Source organism: Cherax quadricarinatus, chromosome 9 (assembly GCF_038502225.1).
Source record: "Cherax quadricarinatus isolate ZL_2023a chromosome 9, ASM3850222v1, whole genome shotgun sequence".
In the NCBI taxonomy this organism is placed as follows: domain Eukaryota; kingdom Metazoa; phylum Arthropoda; class Malacostraca; order Decapoda; family Parastacidae; genus Cherax; species Cherax quadricarinatus.
The window spans coordinates 64,382,994-64,405,493 of NC_091300.1; the positions used below are offsets into that span (position 1 = coordinate 64,382,994).

The 22,500-nt window shown below is 41.6% G+C and overlaps 1 protein-coding gene across 1 annotated transcript in view; it reads left to right on the forward strand.

Annotated features, from left to right (window-relative positions):
• Positions 1 to 12,213: 12,213 nt before the first annotated feature.
• Positions 12,214 to 22,500, forward strand: part of LOC128686046 (streptococcal hemagglutinin) — a 12,450-nt gene continuing 2,163 nt past the window's right edge. The window contains exon 1 of the mRNA XM_053772684.2: positions 12,214 to 12,605. Coding sequence (XP_053628659.2) covers positions 12,396 to 12,605 — 210 coding nt within the window. The 5' untranslated portion in view covers positions 12,214 to 12,395. The remainder of the gene's footprint in view (positions 12,606 to 22,500) is intronic.

Here is a 22,500-nt window from a genome sequence, read left to right on the forward strand (position 1 = left end):
ATGGAACAGTAGTGTTCTGTGTTCATGGTGATGGAACAGTAGTGTTCTGTGTTCATTGTGATGGTAGGGTGGTGTTGGGGGTTCATGGTGATGGAACAGTAGTGTTCTGTGTTCATGGTGATGGAACAGTAGTGTTCTGTGTTCATGGTGATGGAACAGTAGTGTTCTGTGTTCATGGTGATGGAACAGTAGTGTACATTATTCATGGTGATGGAACAGTAGTGTACTGTGTTCATGGTGATGGAACAGTAGTGTTCTGTGTTCATGGTGATGGAACAGTAGTGTACATGGTGATTCATGGTGATGGAACAGTAGTGTACTGTGTTCATGGTGATGGAACAGTAGTGTTCTGTGTTCATGGTGATGGAACAGTAGTGTACATTATTCATGGTGATGGAACAGTAGTGTTCTGTGTTCATGGTGATGGAACAGTAGTGTTCTGTGTTCATGGTGATGGAACAGTAGTGTTCTGTGTTCATGGTGATGGAACAGTAGTGTTCTGTGTTCATGGTGATGGAACAGTAGTGTTCTGTGTTCATGGTGATGGAACAGTAGTGTTCTGTGTTCATGGTGATGGAACAGTAGTGTACTGTGTTCATGGTGATGGAACAGTAGTGTTCTGTGTTCATGGTGATGGAACAGTAGTGTTCTGTGTTCATGGTGATGGAACAGTAGTGTTCTGTGTTCATGGCGATGGAACAGTAGTGTTCTGTGTTCATGGTGATGGAACAGTAGTGTTCTGTGTTCATGGTGATGGAACAGTAGTGTTCTGTGTTCATGGTGATGGAACAGTAGTGTTCTGTGTTCATGGTGATGGAACAGTAGTGTTCTGTGTTCATGGTGATGGAACAGTAGTGTTCTGTGTTCATGGTGATGGAACAGTAGTGTTCTGTGTTCATGGTGATGGAACAGTAGTGTTCTGTGTTCATGGTGATGGAACAGTAGTGTTCTGTGTTCATGGTGATGGAACAGTAGTGTTCTGTGTTCATGGTGATGGAACAGTAGTGTTCTGTGTTCATGGTGATGGAACAGTAGTGTTCTGTGTTCATGGTGATGGAACAGTAGTGTTCTGTGTTCATGGTGATGGAACAGTAGTGTACTGTGTTCATGGTGATGGAACAGTAGTGTTCTGTGTTCATGGTGATGGAACAGTAGTGTTCTGTGTTCATGGTGATGGAACAGTAGTGTTCTGTGTTCATGGTGATGGAACAGTAGTGTACTGTGTTCATGGTGATGGAACAGTAGTGTTCTGTGTTCATGGTGATGGAACAGTAGTGTTCTGTGTTCATGGTGATGGAACAGTAGTGTTCTGTGTTCATGGTGATGGAACAGTAGTGTTCTGTGTTCATGGTGATGGAACAGTAGTGTTCTGTGTTCATGGTGATGGAACAGTAGTGTTCTGTGTTCATGGTGATGGAACAGTAGTGTTCTGTGTTCATGGTGATGGAACAGTAGTGTTCTGTGTTCATGATGATGGAACAGTAGTGTTCTGTGTTCATGGTGATGGAACAGTAGTGTTCTGATGGAACAGTAGTGGTCTGTATTCATGATGATGGAACAGTAGTGTTCTGTGTTCATGGTGATGGAACAGTAGTGTTCTGTGTTCATGGTGATGGAACAGTAGTGTTCTGTGTTCATGGTGATGGAACAGTAGTGTTCTGTGTTCATGGTGATGGAACAGTAGTGTTCTGTGTTCATGGTGATGGAACAGTAGTGTTCTGTGTTCATGGTGATGGAACAGTAGTGTTCTGTGTTCATGGTGATGGAACAGTAGTGTTCTGTGTTCATGGTGATGGAACAGTAGTGTTCTCATGTGATGGAACAGTAGTGTACTGTGTTCATGGTGATGGAACAGTAGTGTTCTGTGTTCATGGTGATGGAACAGTAGTGTTCTGTGTTCATGGTGATGGAACAGTAGTGTTCTGTGTTCATGGTGATGGAACAGTAGTGTTCTGTGTTCATGGTGATGGAACAGTAGTGTTCTGTGTTCATGGTGATGGAACAGTAGTGTACTGTGCTCATGGTGATGGAACAGTAGTGTTCTGTGTTCATGGTGATGGAACAGTAGTGTTCTGTGTTCATGGTGATGGAACAGTAGTGTACATTATTCATGGTGATGGAACAGTAGTGTTCTGTGTTCATGGTGATGGAACAGTAGTGTTCTGTGTTCATGGTGATGGAACAGTAGTGTTCTGTGTTCATGGTGATGGAACAGTAGTGTTCTGTGTTCATGGTGATGGAACAGTAGTGTACATTATTCATGGTGATGGAACAGTAGTGTTCTGTGTTCATGGTGATGGAACAGTAGTGTCTTGTGTTCATGGCGATGGAACAGGAGTGTTCTGTGTTCAAGGCGATGGAACAGTAGTGTTCTGTGTTCATGGTGATGGAACAGTAGTGTTCTGTGTTCATGGTGATGGAACAGTAGTGTTCTGTGTTCGTGGTGATGGAACAGTAGTGTCCTGTGTTCATGGCGATGGAACAGTAGTGTTATGTGTTCAAGGCGATGGAACAGTAGTGTTCTGTGTTCAAGGTGATGGAACACTAGTGTTCTGTGTTCATGGTGATGGAACAGTAGTGTTCTGCGTTCATGGTGATGGAACAGTAGTGTTCTATATTCATGGAGATGGAACAGTAGTGTTCTATGTTCATGGTGATGGAACAGTAGTGTTCTATGTTCATGGCGATGGAACAGTAGTGTTCTATGTTCATGGTGATGGAACAGTAGTGTTCTGTGTTCATGGTGATGGAACAGAAGTGTACTGTGTTCATGATGATGGAACAGCAGTGTTCTGTGTTCATTGTGATGGAACAGTAGTGTTATGTGTTCATGGTGATGGAACAGTAGTGTACTGTGTTCATCATGGAACAGTAGCGTACTGTGTTCATGGTGATGGAACAGTAGTGTACTGTCTTCATGATGATGGAACAGTAGTGTACTGTGTTCTTGATGGAACAGTAGTGTACTGTGTTCATGATGATGGAACAGTAGTGTACTGTGTTGATGGTGATGGAACAGTCGTGTACTGTCTTCATGATGATGGAACAGTAGTGTACTATGTTCTTGATGGAACAGTAGTGTTCTGTGTTCATGATTATGGAACAGTAGTGTTCTGTGTTGATGGTGATGGAACAGTAGTGTTCTGTGTTCAATGGAACAGTAGTGTTCTGTGTTCATGATGATGGAACAGTAGTGTACTGTGTTCATGATGATGGAACAGTAGTGTACTGTGTTCATGATGATGGAACAGTAGTGTACTGTGTTCATGATGATGGAACAGTCATGTACTGTGTTCATGATGATGGAACAGTAGTGTACTGTGTTCATGATGATGGAACAGTCGTGTACTGTGTTCATGATGATGGAACAGTAGTTTACTGTGTTCATGATATTGGAGAGTAGTGTTCTGTGTTCATGATGATGGAACAGTAGTGTTCTGTGTTCATGGTGATGGAACAGTAGTGTTCTGTGTTCATGGTGATGGAACAGTAGTGTTCTGTGTTCATGGTGATGGAACAGTAGTGTACATTATTCATGGTGATGGAACAGTAGTGTTCTGTGTTCATGGTGATGGAACAGTAGTGTACATTATTCATGGTGATGGAACAGTAGTGTTCTGTGTTCATGGTGATGGAACAGTAGTGTTCTGTGTTCATGGTGATGGAACAGTAGTGTACTGTGTTCATGGTGATGGAACAGTAGTGTTCTGTGTTCATGGTGATGGAACAGTAGTGTATATTATTCATGGTGATGGAACAGTAGTGTTCTGTGTTCATGGTGATGGAACAGTAGTGTTCTGTGTTCATGGTGATGGAACAGTAGTGTACTTTATTCATGGTGATGGAACAGTAGTGTTCTGTGTTCATGGTGATGGAACAGTAGTGTTCTGTGTTCATGGTGATGGAACAGTAGTGTACTGTGTTCATTGTGATGGAACAGTAGTGTTCTGTGTTCATGGTGATGGAACAGTAGTGTTCTGTGTTCATGGTGATAGAACAGTAGTGTACATTATTCATGGTGATGGAACAGTAGTGTACTGTGTTCAATGTGATGGAACAGTAGTGTTCTGTGTTCATGGTGATGGAACAGTAGTGTACATTATTCATGGTGATGGAACAGTAGTGTTCTGTGTTCATGGTGATGGAACAGTAGTGTTCTGTGTTCATGGTGATGGAACAGTAGTGTTCTATGTTCATGGTGATGGAACAGTAGTGTACATTATTCATGGTGATGGAACAGTAGTGTTCTGTGTTCATGGTGATGGAACAGTAGTGTTCTGTGTTCACGGTGATGGAAGAGTAGTGTTCTGTGTTCACGGTGATGGAACAGTAGCGTTCTGTGTTCATGGTGATGGAACAGTAGTGTTCTGTGTTCACGGTGATGGAACAGTAGCGTTCTGTGTTCATGGTGATGGAACAGTAGTGTTCTGTGTTCATGGTGATGGAACAGTAGTGTTCTGTGTTCATGGTGATGGAACAGTAGTGTACTGTGTTCATAATGATGGAACAGCAGTGTTCTGTGTTCATGGTGATGGAACAGTAGTGTTATGTGTTCATGGTGATGGAACAGTAGTGTACTGTGTTTATCATGGAACAGTAGCGTACTGTGTTCATGGTGATGGAACAGTAGTGTACTGTGTTCATGATGATGGAATAGTAGTGTTCTGTGTTCATGATTATGGAACAGTAGTGTTCTGTGTTGATGGTGATGGAACAGTAGTGTACTGTGTTCTTGATGGAACAGTAGTGTACTGTGTTCATGATGATGGAACAGTAGTGTACTGTGTTCATGATGATGGAACGGTCGTGTACTGTGTTCATGATGATGGAACAGTAGTGTACTGTGTTCATGATGATGGAACAGTCGTGTACTGTGTTCATGATGATGGAACAGTCGTGTACTGTGTTCATGATGATGGAACAGTAGTGTACTGTGTTCATGATGATGGAACAGTCAAGTACTGTCTTCATGATGATGGAACAGTAGTGTACTGTGTTCATGATGATGGAACAGTCATGTACTGTCTTCATGATGATGGAACAGTAGTGTTCTGTGTTCATGATGATGGAACAGTAGTGTACTGTGTTCATGATGATGGAACAGTAGTGTACTGTGTTCATGATGATGGAACAGTAGTGTTCTGTGTTCATGATGATGGAACAGTAGTGTACTGTGTTCATGGTGATGGAACAGTAGTGTTTGTGTTCATGGTAATGGAACCATTTCCGTGTTACAAAATACTTCTCAAGCCTATAAGATATTCAGAAGGGGAGCCGAGACTCGACCCCTGCAACCACGTGTGTGGATACGACGTAGATGAAAATCCTACCAAGTTACAAACCTGGAAAACAATGAAACCAGTGTGTGTGTGTCTGTAAGATATGAAAGAAACCCTACGTGAATTTTTAGATAGATGGAGAGAGAGAGAGAGAGAGAGAGAGAGAGAGAGAGAGAGAGAGAGAGAGAGAGAGAGAGAGAGAGAGAGAGAGAGAGAGAGACAAACAGACAGGAAGAGAGAGAGATGGTAAGTTGCGTGTTTTATGGACTGGATGAAGGTATTCGATGCAGTACTTCCTAAGAGACCAGAACGAAAACAAGAGGAGCTCGCGGAAATAACATTGACAGACATACACTGAATAAACGAATACCTATCAGGAAATGGATACAACGATTGTCCAGAAGAAGCATCAGAATGGACAGGTATGACAAATGATGTTCCACAAGAAGTGGAACGGGACTGATACAGCCTCGTGTAAGACTTACCGGAAGATTCAGTCGAGAACTAAGAGGATGAGAAACGGTAGGAAATGCTAAGATCTACAACTAGTAGAGTTACGTGGGGACTAATGGATGTCAACCTGGCTGTTAGAGAATCGGAAAGGCATGATAACAACGTCCAAATACTAAGGAATAAATAGTTCGACAGGCGGGAACTGGTACACGAGGACGAATCTGTAATATAAAACCAGAGAAGTCACAGGGATGTCAGGAAGTATTTCAACTACAGACTGGTCGAGACGTGGAATGACCGGGACATGAGAGTGATAATGGCAGCTTATATGCACAGTTTTAAAAATAGGTACGTAGAAGACTATCAAACTAAGGGAAAATTAACCCAACACAGGACAGTGTAAAAGAGCCAGGAGCTGAGACTCGACCCCTGCAACCACAAATTGGTGTGCAAATAGGTGAGAACTCACATACACACATACACACACATACACACACACACACACAAACACACACACACACACACACACACACACACACACACACACACATACACACACATACACACACACACACACACACACACACATACACACACACACACACACACACACACACACACACACACACACACACACACACACACACACACACACACACACACACACACATACACACACAAACACACACACACACACACACACACACACACACACACACACATAACCAAGGTAGAGGTGAAGAAACTGCTAGAGGAACTCGATACCTCAAAGGGGGTGGGCCCAGTTAGCATATCTCCATGGATACTGAGAGAGGGAGCAGAGGAACTGTGTGTGCCATTAGCAACCTTCTTCAGTAAATCTATCGAAACAGGGCAATTGCCTGAGGCGTGGAAGACAGCACATGTTGTTCCAATTTTTAAGAAAGGGGACAGGCAGCATTAAACTACAGACCAGTGTCACTGATTTGTATAGTATGCAAAGTCATGGAAAAGATTATCAGGAGAAAAGTGATGGAACACATTGAAAAGATTGGGCTCATACATGACAGCACGGCTTCAGAAATGGGAAATCCTGTGTCACAAATCTACTTGAGTTCTACGATAAGGTAACAGAAGAGAGAGGGATGGGTAGATTGCATCTTTTTAAACTGCAAGAAAGCTTTTGACACAGTACCACACAAGAGACTGGTGCAAAAATTAGAGGAGCAGGCAGGAATAACGGGGAAAGTGCCGCAGTGGATCAGGGAATACCTGGCAGGAAGGAAACAACGAGTGTTGGTACGTGATGAAGTGTCGGAGTGGGCGAATGTGTCGAGTGGGGTTCCACAAGGTTCAGTCCTAGGCCCGGTGCTGTTTCTTGTATACGTAAATGACATGGTGGAAAGAATAGATTCAGAAGTGTCACTGTTCGCTGATGATGTGAAACTGATGAGGAAAATACAAGTGGGCGAGGATCAATTAAGATTACTAGGGGATCTGGACAAACTACAAGTATGGTCCGACAAATAGCTCCTGGAGTTTAACCACAATAAGTGTAAGGTCATGAAGATTTGGGAAGGACAGAGAAGACCGCAGACGGAGTACAGGTTAGGAAACCAACAGCTGCAAACGTCAGTTAATGAAAAGGATCTTGGGGTAAGCATTACAACGAACATGTCCCCTGAGGCACACATCAATCAAATAACTGCTGCAGCATATGGGAGATTGGCAAACCTGAGATTGGCGCTTAGACATCTGAGTAAGAAGTCATTCACGACATTGTACACAGTGTACGTAAGGCCTATACTGGAATATGAAGCGCCAGTATGGAACCCTCACTTAGTCAAACACATCACGAAATTGGAGAAAGTGCAAAAATTTGCAACACGATTAGTCCCGGAACTGAGGGGTATATCTTATGAGGAGAGGTTAAGGGAACTCAACCTGATGACACTAGAGGATAGGAGTAATAGAGGGGACATGATAACAACGTATAAAATACTAAGAGGCATTGACAAGGTGGAGATAATAGGCGTAGTACGAAATTGTAACAATAGGTAATAGGTATAAACCTCTTAATCTGTCTTACAGGATGTTAATTAAGCTACAGTATGTTACACAATACTGACTCTGCTGTTCCGGTAATCTTGGATAAACATGATGCAAGAAACTCCTGCATTGTCGGATTCAGTTTATAAGGAAACTTCTGAGCAGGTTTGTAGGTGCAGATATGACCTACACACCTGAACGGCTTCAGTATTTAATGGATAAAGCCATTAAATAATGTGCAAACAAATCTGTTGCAGTAAAACTGTCAAAAAAGAAGGTGGGAAGAGTTGGAATCCTTTCCATAACTGGAAATTGACTGATCTGATTGGCTACAAATTCTCACCAATGGCGTTGTTTTCTGAACACAAGTCTCACGCTGCCATTGGCTGGCATGAGTTTTGGAAATAGTTCGGAGGAGGTACGGAATTCCGATACCGTAAATACCGTACTGTACAGTGCAGAAAAGAAAGCGGGAGGGTATGGTACGAACGTACGAGACGATATTTCTGACAGGCATGGCAACTGGAAAAAAAGTAATGTACTCTACCATACTGCCAGCCTTGACGTAGCACCTCCAAGAATAACATGTAAGGTGAGGACCTGGGTGTTAGTGGACTGGTGTGGGTCGCATCCTGGGACAACACTGACCTAATTTGCCCTAAATGCTCAGCATAACAAGCGGCTTTCTGTATAGTAGTATGTCACTGATGTCAGCTATGGTCTGTATACCTTGTACATGTACTGGTAGTAAATAAAGATATAATTATTATTATTATTATTATTATTATTATTATTATTATTATTATTATTATTATTATTATTATTATTATTATTATTATTATTATTATTATTGTGATGAATGGTTTGAAAAACCGACAAGTTGAAGATTGAGACACTTATACAGCATATGGGAATCTTTATTCAGGAAACGTTTCGCCACAGTGTGGCTTCATCAGTCCAATACAAAGAGGAAGGCGTAAGGAGAGGAGAAGAATGAGGTAATCAGTCCCTCAACCTGGAGTCGATGTGTTCAGTCCATCAATCTTGAAGAATGTACAGCATAGGGCCGTAGACGTGGCTTATATACTGTAGTGAGGTGACGTGAAGAAGGTGGAGACGGGGTCATAGTGGTACCATCCACTAGTCGAAGTAGGTCTTCGTCCAAAGGTTGAACAAGTGTTGAAAAATTCTTTGTAACAAGATCCCATGATGCTGCAGTGTCTGACAGTTGTGATGAATGGTTTGAAAAACCGACAAGTTGAAGATTGAGACACTTATACAGCATATGGGAATCTTTATTCAGGAAACGTTTCGCCACACAGTGGCTTCATCAGTCCAATACAAAGAGGAAGGCGTAAGGAGAGGAGGAGAATGAGGTAATCAGTCCCTCAACCTGGAGTCGATGTGTTCAGTCCATCAATCTTGAAGAATGTACAGCATAGGGCCGTAGACGTGCAGCATCATGGGATCTTGTTACAAAGAATTCTTCAACACTTGTTCAACCTTTGGACAAAGACCTACTTCGACTAGTGGATGGTACCACTATGACCCCGTCTCCACCTGCTTCACGTCACCTCACTACAGTATATAAGCCACGTCTAGGGCCCTATGCTGTACATTCTACAAGATTGATGGACTGAACACATCGACTCCAGGTTGAGGGACTGATTACCTCATTCTCCTCCTCTCCTTACGCCTTCCTCTTTGTATTGGACTGATGAAGCCACTGTGTGGCGAAACGTTTCCTGAATAAAGATTCCCATATGCTGTATAAGTGTCTCAATCTTCATTATTATTATTATTATTATTATTATTATTATTATTATTATTATTGTTATTATTATTATTATTATCATCATTATTATTATTATTATTATTATTATTATTATTATTATTATTATTATTATTATTATTATTATTATTATTATTATTATTATTATTATTATTATTATTATTATTATTATTATTATTATTATTATTATTATTATTATTATTATTATTATTATGTAACAGATTACAGGAATACACAATTATACCACTGGTATTTGCACATCACTGAAGTTCGTAGCACTTTTCGAAGATACCCAAGATTTCCTGCAATTAGATGTAGATGTTTTAGCAAAGAGAATTTCTTTCACGTAAAGTAAAAGGACACAAATGCAGCTAATGTGACATTTTATTAAGGCAACGTTTCGCCCTCCAGGAGCTTTATCAAGCCGTTACCAAGCTCCTGGAGAGCGAAACGTTGCCACAATAAAATGTCACATTAGTTGCACATGTGTCCTTTTACTTTACATATTGTCGGTAATTCTACCAACTTTATGACAATTTCGTTCACGCTGTTGATGAGTCAGTTATCTGGGCTGATTCTTAGTTATTGTGAAGTTATTTTCACAGTAAACATGAAATAATGCTGCCAAACAAAGTCGTCTATAAGGGCAAATATTTAATTATTTAATACAAATTACATGCCTGGAGTATATTAAGTGTGTGAGTGCAGGCAGAGTGCATGAAGCGAACGTTTGTAGGAGAGTAAACAAGTGTGTGCGTGCAGGCAGAGTGCATGAAGCGAACGTTTGTAGGAGAGTAAACAAGTGTGTGCGTGCAGGCAGAGTGCATGAAGCGAACGTTTGTAGGAGAGTAAACAAGTGTGTGCGTGCAGGCAGGTGGCAGGTGCTTGGCTCTGTTTACTGGCTGCCTTGCCAGGAAATACTTTCTCTGAAATGTTGATTGTGTATTTACGTCTCAGTGTTGGGAATTACGGGAAAAGAATTAGTACAGATGGTGAAATTCCTGGGTGTACGTGTATAATATTGATAATTCCTGGGTGTACTTGTGTAATGTTGATAATTCCTGGGTGTACTTGTGTAATGTTGATAATTCCTGAGTGTACGTGTATAATATTGATAATTCCTGGGTGTACGTGTATAATATTGATAATTCCTGGGTGTACTTGTGTAATGTTGATAATTCCTGGGTGTACGTGTATAATGTTGATAATTCATGGGTGTACGTGTATAATATTGATAATTCCTGGGTGTACGTGTATAATGTTGATAATTCCTGGGTGTACGTGTATAATATTGATAATTCCTGGGTGTACGTGTATAATATTGATAATTCCTGGGTGTATGTGTATAATGTTGATAATTCCTGGGTGTACTTGTGTAATGTTGATAATTCCTGGGTGTACGTGTATAATATTGATAATTCGTGAGTGTACGTGTATAATATTGATAATTCCTGGGTGTACGTGTATAATATTGATAATTCCTGGGTGTACGTGTATAATATTGATAATTCCTGGGTGTACGTGTATATTGATAATTCCTGGGTGTACGTATATAATATTGATAATTCCTGGGTGTACGTGTATAATATTGATAATTCCTGGGTGTACGTGTATAATATTGATAATTCCTGGGTGTACTTGTGTAATGTTGATAATTCCTGGGTGTACTTGTGTAATGTTGATAATTCCTGGGTGTACTTGTGTAATGTTGATAATTCCTGGGTGTACTTGTGTAATGTTGATAATTCCTGGGTGTACTTGTGTAATGTTGATAATTCCTGGGTGTACTTGTGTAATGTTGATAATTCTTGGGTGTACTTGTGTAATGATGATAATTCCTGGGTGTACTTGTGTAATGTTGATAATTCCTGGGTGTACTTGTGTAATGTTGATAATTCCTGGGTGTACTTGTGTAATGTTGATAATTCTTGGGTGTACTTGGGTAATGTTGATGATCCAACATGAAACTTGTGTTAAATAATTAATTATTATTATTATATGCACAAGGAAATATTTCACTTAAAAAATTGATTTAATTCGTTAACTTGCAAGTTACGAAGCAATAATTACCAGTTACTGTGTCTGCTGTTCGTGGAGGTCAGGTGAATCATGGCAGACACACAAAGCATGGAAGAAACACACATACTATTAAGTTCTAGTTTCGCTCACATGAGGCTTCATTATTCTAAAGACCTTGACGGGAGAAACGTCTCCTTAATAAATCTCCTAATATCGCATATGTGTCTCGTACACCTGTCGGTGTTACCATTTATAACCTCAGATACAAGACACAACTGATGTCCATCCCTGAGCCACTATTGTAATATAATAAAAGTTAGAGCGAAGGAATTGATGGACATTACGAAATACGTGTTGATAAAAACTTCCCATGAATGCCAGTGTTCCTCTGAGACGCTGTTTACGTCAATATTGTTAATAAAACAACGCATCGTCTTGATGTTATTTATATAGATATTTTCATTAAACGTATATCTGCTGTGTACTGAATGTATTCGTGTTGGTTAGAATCAATTAAATGCGATGAGTAATGGAAAGGTGTGTGGAGTTCCTCAGGGTATATGAGACGAAGCAGGTTCTCAGAACACATGAACGGACGGGTGGTAATACCACCAACGTGTGTGTGTGTGTGTGTGTGTGTGTGAGAGAGTGTGAGAGAGTGTGTGTGTGTGTGTGTGTGTGACGTCACCATCGCTTGCAACAAAACTCAGAGGGTGGAGAACAAGTCCCTCAGTCATCGACTAAACTACGTAGTGAGCACGGGATTAACACACGCTAACTGTGATACAAGACACGCTTAAGTGAACACTGGAGGCCAGGCGAGGATGAACAAGTACCTGGAGATGTGTTTGGTGGCGCTGATGGGGATGGGACCCACGGCCATTGTGATCATGCTAGTCAATCACTATGGACCCTTGGCTGTGGCCTGTTCCCTCATCTTCGGTGGTGCCTACCTTACACTCGTGGTGCTGGGACTAACACTCCACAAGTGTGTAACCTCACACAACACTCACGAAGACCATGAACAACACCAGGTGAGAGACACGCCTACCTTGTGTACACACACGCGCACACACACACCTGCTCTCTCTCTCTCTCTCTCTCTCTCTCTCTCTCTCTCTCTCTCTCTCTCTCTCTCTCTCTCTCTCTCTCTCATGTCTAAACACTATTAAAAATATATCGCGCGTAAGAGATATACTTGGCATAATATATTGAAAGACAATGTACGCCTATGGTTCGTAATCAACTTCTTTACGCTAACAAATTTGTTAGACCGAGAATGGTTAGATGGTTTGTGTGTTTTAAAGGCAGGTAATTACACGATAGTCATTAAGGCTGTATGTCACCAGAACACAAGTCATGGATGTTGTAATCCCTAAAATAAGGATTAAATTTACGTTTAAGACTATACCTACTGAAAAATATATCCCTCATCCAAGTGTATATACATTGCTCCTCTTAGTTTACTGTATACACACCAAGAAAGATATGCATTTTAGGATGTATACAAAATAAATGAAAAAGATATGGGCAGACCTATGGTATCTCCCTTTTTTGTGAAAAATCTCGCCATCAGATGACAGCGAGACAGTAAACAGTATAAGATATATGGAGGCTGAGGGACTAGTCACCTCAAATTACCTATCCACTTTTTTCTATTCTCTCCAGTATTGAAATTTCCTCTGTACTTGACTGATGAAGGCTTCTGCCCAGGCGAAATGTTTTGGAAATAATGATACCAAATAATGATAATTGCTAGTATTTATGAAAAAAATAAAAAACTGGAACAATTATTCACGGCCCAACATCATAATAATTACACAAATTATAATAATTATAATAATGGTAATTAGATGTCTTCATCTATCACACATTTTTTTAAATATAATTTTGTAAAATTGATTTAATATTTGATATATATTTAATAATTTATATTAGCCTAATTTACTTTAAATCACGTGTGTAGATAAAGTAAAAAAAAAAAAAACAGCTTTACCCACAATCCTCCACTTTCACGAAATCGTTGTGATACGACTGCCAGCAAACCATACCACGGGTGGGGATAGAACCCGCGGTCAGTCGTGAAACTCCAGTTTTATCGAGTTTTATGACTCTGATCGCGGGTTCTATCCCTACCCGTGGTATGTTTTTTTTTTTTATTCACTCTGACAGTGAGACTGAGAGTCAAGCTTCTTCACTGACTGCCTGATCAACCAGACTGTTTCTGTTGGAGGCCCGTTGGCCCACATACCACAGAGAGGCTTTGTAATATCTAAAAAAAGACTATTAGCAACGACTTAAAAAAGTCATCTCCATTATATCAATTAAAAATCGTAGATATTTAAGGGCAATGTAGACTGTTGTTTAAGGGCAGTGTAGACTGTTGTTTAAGGGCAGTGTAGACTGTTGTTTAAGGGCAGTGTAGACTGTTGTTTAAGGGCAGTGTAGACTGTTGTTTAAGGGCAGTGTAGACTGTTGTTTAAGGGCAGTGTAGACTGTTGTTTAAGGTCAGTGTAGACTGTTGTTTAAGGGCAGTGTGGACTGTTGTTTAAGGACAGTGTAGACTGTTGTTTAAGGACAGTGTAGACTGTTGTTGAAGGACAGTGTAGACTGTTGTTTAAGGACAGTGTAGACTGTTGTTTAAGGGCAGTGTAGACTGTTGTTTAAGGGCAGTGTAGACTGTTGTTTAAGGGCAGTGTAGACTGTTGTTTAAGGGCAGTGTAGACTGTTGTTTAAGGGCAGTGTAGACTGTTGTTTAAGGGCAGTGTAGACTGTTGTTTAAGGGCAGTGTAGACTGTTGTTTAAGGGCAGTGTAGACTGTTGTTTAAGGGCAGTGTAGACTTTTATTTTCTTGCAGTTCAACTCTGCTGTGGTGTACTGCACCTCCGACTCTGCTGGAAAAATACCAAAAAAAATAATTAGTATCAAATCCTCTATATTCTGTAACTTTAAACTGTTTGACTGAATTAAAACAAAAATAACCCCATAAGGGTTTAGCGCAAGAGTGGCGGTCACAGTGGAAAAGGACACCTGAGTGCAGATTAGGACAATTATTTAAAAGTACCGTTTGGCTACAAATGGCTTTATCAATCTTAATACTAAGTTAAAACAGGTTAACATATAATAGAAGTAATCTGAGACAAAAGTCAGGTTTATCAAACTGCAGGAAATATGTTGGACTAATATACATTAGCAAGAGAGCTTGTCCAACATGTTTCTCCAACATATTCTCTGCTATTTGTCGAACCTCCCGACTCAGGTCATCTGTATGTGTGTTTGTGTGTGTGTGTGTGTGTGTGTGAGTGTGTGTGTGTGTGTGTGTGTGTGTGTGTGTTTGTGTGTGTGTGTGTGTGTGTGAGTGTGTGTGTGTGTGTGTGTGTGTGTGTGTGTGTGAGTGTGTGTGTGTGTGTGTGTGTATGTGTGTGTGTGTGTGTGTGTGTGTGTGTGTGTGTGTGTGTGTGTGTGTGTGTGTGTGTGTGTGTGTGTGTGTGTGTGTGAGTGTGTGTGTGTGTGTGTGTGTGTGTGTGTGTGTGTGTGTGTGTGTGTGTGTGTGTGTGTGTGTGTGTGTGTGTGTGTGTGTGTGTGTGTGTGTGTGTCTGTGTGTGTATGTGTGTGAGTGTGTGTGTGTGTGTGTGTGTGTGTGTGTGTGTGTGTGTGTGTGTGTATGTGTGTGTGTGTGTGTGTGTGTGTGTGTTTGTGTGTGTGTGTGTGTGTGTGTGTGAGTGTGTGTGTGTGTGTGTGTGTGTGTGTGTGTGAGTGTGTGTGTGTGTGTGTGTGTGTTTGTGTGTGTGTGTGTGTGTGTGAGTGTGTGTGTGTGTGTGTGTGTTTGTGTGTGTGTGTGTGTGTGTGTGTGAGTGTGTGTGTGTGTGTGTGTGTGTGTGTGTGTTTGTGTGTGTGTGTGTGTGTGTGAGTGTGTGTGTGTGTGTGTGTGTGTGTGTGTGTGTGTGTGTGTGTGTGTGTGTGTGTGTGTGAGTGTGTGTGTGTGTGTGTGTGTGTGTGTGTGTGTGTGTGTGTGTGTGTGTGTGTGTGTGTGTGTGTGTGTGTGTGTGTGTGTGTGTGTGTGTGTGTGTGTGTGTGTGTGTGTGTGTATGTGTGTGAGTGTGTGTGTGTGTGTGTGTGTGTGTGTGTGTGTGTGTGTGTGTGTGTGTGTATGTGTGTGTGTGTGTGTGTATGTGTGTGTGTGTGTGTGTGTGTCTGTGTGTGTATGTGTGTGAGTGTGTGTGTGTGTGTGTCTGTGTGTGTATGTGTGTGTGTGTGTGTGTGTGTGTGTGTGAGTGTGTGTGTGTGTACTCACCTATTTGTACTCACCTATTTGTGGTTGCAGGGGTCGAGTCCTAGCTCCTGGCCCCGCCTCTTCACCGGTTGCTACTAGGCCCTCTCTCTCCCCGCTCCATGAGCTTTATCAAACCTCGTCTTAAAACTGTGTATGGTTCCTGCCTCCACTACGTCATTTTCTAGGCTATTCCACTGCCTTACAACTCTATGACTGAAGAAATACTTCCTACTATCTCTCTGACTCATTTGTGTCTTCAACTTCCAATTGTGGCCTCTTGTTTCTGTGTCCCCTCCCTGGAACATCCTGTCTTTGTCCACCTTGTCTATTCCACGCAGTATTTTATATGTCGTTATCATGTCTCCCCTGACCCTCCTGTCCTCCAGTGTCGTCAGGCCGATTTCCCTTAATCTTTCCTCATAGGACATTCCCCTTAGCTCTGGAACTAACCTTTTCGCAAACATTTGTGCTTTCTCTAGTTTCTTGACGTGCTTTATCAAGTGCGGGTTCCAAACAGGTGCTGCATACTCCAGTATGGGCCTGACATACACGGTGTACAGTGTCTTGAATGATTCCTTACTAAGGTATCGGAATGCTGTTCTCAGGTTTGCCAGGCGCCCATATGCTGCAGCAGTTATCTGATTGATGTGTGCTTCCGGAGACATGCTCGGTGTTATACTCACCCCAAGATCTTTCTCCTTGAGTGAGGTTTGCAGTCTTTGGCCACCTAGCCTATACTCTGTCTGTGGTCTTCTGTGCCCCTCCCCCATCTTCATGACTTTGCATTTGGCAGGATTAAATTCGAGAAGCAATTTGCTGGACCAGGTGTCCAGTCTGTCCAGGTCTCTTTGAAGTCCTGCCTGGTCCTCATCAGATTTAATTCTCCTCATTAACTTCACATCATCTGCAAACAGGGACACTTCTGAGTCTAACCCTTCCGTCATGTCGTTCACATATACCAAAAATAGCACTGGTCCTAGGACCGACCCCTGTGGGACCCCGCTCGTCACAGGTGCCCACTGTGATACATCATTACGTACCATGACTCGTTGTTGCCTCCCTGTCAGGTATTCTCTGATCCATTGCAGTGCCCTTCCTGTTATATGCGCCTGATGCTCTAGCTTCTGCACTAATCTCTTGTGAGGAACTGTGTCAAAGGCCTTCTTGCAGTCCAAGAAGATGCAATCAACCCACCCCTCTCTCTCTTGTCTTACTTCTGTTATTTTATCATAAAACTCCAGAAGGTTTGTGACACAGGATTTGCTTTCCGTGAATCCGTGCTGGTTGGCATTTATACTCCTGTTCCGTTCCAGGTGCTCCACCACTCTCCTCCTGATAATCTTCTCCATAATTTTGCATACTATACACGTCAATGACACAGGTCTATAGTTTAGTGCCTCTTTTCTGTCTCCTTTTTTAAAAATGGGAACTACATTTGCCGTCTTCCATACCTCAGGTAGTTGCCCAGTTTCCAGGGATGTGTTGAAGATTGTGGTAAGTGGCACGCACAACATATCTGCTCCCTCTCTAAGGACCCACGGGGAGATGTTGTCTGGTCCCATTGCCTTTGAGGTATCGATGTCCCTTAGCAGTTTCTTCACCTCCTCCTCATCTGTATGTATGTCGTCCAACACTTGTTGGTGTATTCCTTGCTGGTGTCCCCATCTGGTCTGTCCCCCCAGAGTCCTTCCTGTCTCTACTGTAAATACTTCCTTAAATCTCGTGTTGAGCTCCTCACATACCTATTGATCGTTTCTTGTGAGTTCTCCACCTTCTTTCCTCAGCCTTATCACCTGGTCCTTGACTGTTGTCTTCCTCCTAATGTGGCTATACAGCAGTTTCGGGTCAGATTTGACTTTCGATGCTATGTCGTTTTCATACTGTCGCTGGGCCTCCCTCCTTATCTGTGCATACTCGTTTCTGGCTCTTCTACTAATCTCCTTGTTTTCCTGGGTCCTATGCCTCCTGTACCTTTTCCATTCCCTGATCCATCGGGAGGCCTGGTCGTGGACCGGGCCGCGGGGGCGTTGATCCCCGGAATAACCTCCAGGTAACCTCCAGGTAACACCTTCGGGTAAACCAAGGACTCGTTTTGGTCTTCCTATTATTTCCGTTTCCCTTGGGAACAAAACTTTCCTCTGCCTCCTTGCACTTTGTTGCCACATATTCCATCATCTCGTTTACTGATTTTCCTACCATTTCTCTGTCCCACTGAACCTCCTGCAGGAAGTTTCTCATACCTGTGTAGTCCCCCCTTTTATAGTTTGGCCTTTCCCCTTCAGTTCCTTATACTATATAGTCAAAACTCAGAACCACATGATCGCTAGCTCCAAGGGGCCTCTCATAAGTGATGTCCTCAATGTCTGAACTGCTCAGGGTGAACACAAGATCCAGTCTTGCTGGCTCATCCTCCCCTCTCTCTCTGGTTGTGTCCCTGACATGTTGATGCATGAGGTTTTCAAGTACCACATCCATCATCTTGGCTCTCCATGTTTCGGGACCCCCATGTGGCTCCAGGTTTTCCCAGTCGATCTCCCTGTGGTTGAAATCGCCCATTACCAGTAACTTTGCTCTGCTCGAGTGAGCTCTTGCCACCTCAGCCAGTGTGTCCACCATCACCCTGTTGTATACTTCATACTCCTCTCTTGGCCTCCTGCAGTTCTGTGGTGGGTTATACATCACTCCAATGACTACTTTATGTTCTCCGGACTGAATTGTACCTACAATGTAGTCTCTTTCTCCAATCATGTCCATGTCTTCCATTTCCTCAAATCCCCATCGGTGTTTTATGAGCAGTGCAACCCCTCCTCCCCCTCTACTCCTTCTATCTTTCCTCAGGATCTGATATCCTGTTGGGAAGATTGTGTCTGTTATTGTCTCAGCGAGTTTTGTTTCTGTGACTGCTATGATGTCTGGGGATTTGTCACTGATTCTTTCATTCCACTCCTCATGTTTATTCATTATTCCATCCGCGTTTGTGTACCAAGCCTTTAGTTTCTTTTCTATCATTGTGGTCATGCAAGAATATTGGGGTTGGGGGAGCGAGAGCCTTTGTGGGGGCCTATATGGGGCTGTGGTGTAGGTGGGGTTTGTGTTGATGGGGGTGGGGTCAGAATGCCCATAAGGGACAGCTGTTGGGGTGAGGTTTGTGATATGGGGATTGGTGGCAGAGGGAACAGTGAGTGGGTTGTAGTATAGGTTGCTCAGTTGCGTTGGGAATGTCGCGGGTGGAGTCTTTTGGTGGGAGATTCTGTGGGGTGTGTTTGCCCTTCCTCCTGTGTCTGGGTCCTGCTCATTTTCATTGCTTCTCGTTCCTCCTTGCGTCTCTGTACCCTCTCTTTCAGTGTAGTCCTTTCTTCTTGTGTTCTGTCGCGGTCGAGGTATACTCTCTGGTGCCCCTCTTTGTCCCTCAGTCTTGCTTTCTCTTGCAGAATCCTGGTTCGAACTGTTTCTTCCTTGAAAGTTACTCTGACAGGCCGTATCCTTCCACTCGCAAACCACCCAATTCTCTGAAAATTTGTCACCTGGGTCATATTGCCCTCCCCTATTGTTTTCATGATGCCTTCAATCATTTTTTTCTCCTCCTGTTTTATTTCTTCAAAGTTGGCCCCCTTGGCTTCTTGGAGCCCGTACACAAAAACTGACCTCGCCCTTTCCTCCTCCCACTGAGTCTCCATCTGCTTCCTCTGAGGCATTTTATTTCCTTCCATTGACATGTTCTTGCCTTCAGTCCCTGTCATATCTGAAACTTCTATTCTCAGTGGACTGTCTTTCCTGACCAGCTGTCCCTTGCTACTGCAGTTGGCTGTTAGAATCTCTGCATATAGCATACCTTCATTGTTTTCGGACCTGTCGTTTGATCTTAGTGTGCTCGTCGTCTTTTCCCTGGCCCCACGTGGGTCTGATAGGGCCTTCATGCTCGGCATGTCTCCGTTGTTGCTTACCATCCCCTTGTCTGCGCCTGACTTTGAATTTCCTGATGTCACACCTGAATTGTCATTTGTCTCTCTAATCTGTTTCAGGCTTTGCAGTTTCTCTTCTAAGCACTGTATCCTAGCTTCTGCTGCTAAGACCTGTACTTCCCACTTCCTGCACTCTTCAGCTATCCGCTCTTCCATTTTCTTACCAAGCTCTACTATCTTCCTTCCCCACTCTTCCTCCCTTTTTTGGAGCTCTAGCTCCCAGTCTTTCCTCCCTGGTTCGTCCACCAGATCTCTGGGTTTCCGTCCTCTAAGGCGGTGTGTGTGTGTGAGTGTGTGTGTGTGTGTGTGTGTGTGTGTGTGTGTGTGTGTACATATATGTCCTGAACTGTAGACAAGAGTTCTATCCACAGTTTGTCGATATCATCAGAATATATCAACTAGTGGTGGTCACAAGATATACTTTTGTACCTTGATAAGCATATTTCTCTCAGCGCATATATGCTCGGAGTTTAATTTCTTATTTTAAGGAATAAAGTAAACTGGTGGTGGAAAGATTATCCTGAAGGCTTATTGACCCTAGTGTAGCCGATAGGTTTAAAACCTTATTAATTAACCAACCAAAACTGGAGACTTGTTCCTCCATCCTCAAACACAGCCTCCGTCTCTGATCAGTCAAGATGTCAACATCTCAACTAACCTCACATGATGCTGCGGGTTAGTAAACACATCATTCTTACTCCACCACAACAAACTTGGCTCAAATTCAAGAAAACAGTATTTTTTTTTATTAATTCGTCGTCCACTTCCCACCAAAGCAGTAAAATATTCTTAAATAATTAATTCTGCACCAACCTGACACAACACGCTAACCCACCCTTGTTATTATTTACCAGTTATAAATTAAACCTATTTGCTAACTAATTTTTGGTTTGGATTATATGTTGGATTTATAAAGGCAATCGACTGCACGAGGGTTACACCGAGCGGTTATTAAGGCAACAATGTCCTCGAGTTTTACGATTCACTCGCCATGGGTTCAAACCCTAATCGTTCCCGGACTTGTCAGTTCACTTTTACATCACCAAATATAATGATGATAATGATGATGATGATAATAATAATAATAATAATAATAATAATAATAATAATAATAATAATAATAATAATAATAATAATAATAATAATAATAATAATGATAATAATAATAATAATATTAATATTTAATAATAATAATAATAATAATAATAATAACAATAATAATAACAATAATAATAATATTAATAATAATAATAATAATAATAATATTATTATTATTATTATTATTAATATTAATAATAATAATAATAATAATAATAATAATAATAATAATAATAATAATATTTAATAAATAATAATAATAATAATAATAATAATAATAATAATAATAATAATAATAATAATAATAATAATAATAATAATATTTATTTACTACCAGTACATGTACAAGGTATACAGACCATAAGTGACATCAGCAACATACTACTATATAGAAAGCCGCTTGTTATGCTGAGCATTTCCCGCAAATTAGGTCAGTTTTGTCCCAGGATGCGACCCACACCAGTCCACTAACACCCAGGATGCGACCCACACCAGTCTACTAACACCCAGGTATAGTAGGTATCTTAAGGAAACACATTCTACTGTTTCCAACCGTACCGGGGATCGACCCGCGGACCTCAGCGTGTGAACCGAGTGTGTTAGGAATCGAGCTAAGGAGCTTAAAAATTTGATATTGGAACTAAAACAAACTTTAAGTGTAGGCAGACCTGAGGGTATGTTTAACTTCTAATTGTATACACAGTGAGAGACACGCACGTCTCAGTGAGTGAGAAATATACACAGTGAGAGACATACGTCTTAGTGAGTGAGAAATATACACAGTGAGAGAGACACGCACGTCTCAGTGAGTGAGAAATATACACAGTGAGAGAGACACGCACGTCTCAGTGAGTGAGAAATATACACAGTGAGAGAGAGACATACGTCTCAGTGAGTGAGAAATATACACAGTGAGAGAGACACGCACGTCTCAGTGAGTGAGAAATATACACAGTGAGAGAGAGACACGCACGTCTCAGTGAGTGAGAAATATACACAGTGAGAGAGACTTACGTCTCAGTGAGTGAGAAATATACACAGTGAGAGAGAGACATACGTCTCAGTGAGTGAGAAATATACACAGTGAGAGAGAGACATACGTCTCAGTGAGAGAGAAATATACACAGTGAGAGAGAGACACGCACGTCTCAGTGAGTGAGAAATATACACAGTGAGAGAGACACGCACGTCTCAGTGAGTGAGATATACAAAGTGAGAGAGACTTACGTCTCAGGGTGTGAGAAATATACACAGAGAGAGAGACACACACACGTCTCAGTGAGTGAGATATACACAGTGAGAGAGACTTACGTCTCAGGGTGTGAGAAATATACACAGTGAGACATACGTCGGTGTATACTCTTCCTAAGAATTTATTAAAATTTGTCGAAGCAGAAATTATTTCAGTTATAATCGTTCACGTAGTCTCACTTGGATGGGAGAGCAAACTTTGCTGCAGTAGTCTGTTGAGAGAGTTATAGATAACCTTGCAACACACGTGATATAACAACGTTGAATCATTCTACCTAGATATATTTTATAAATATATCTAAGTCAGTTTCTATGAGTTAGATTATATTAGAGTATATTTCATAT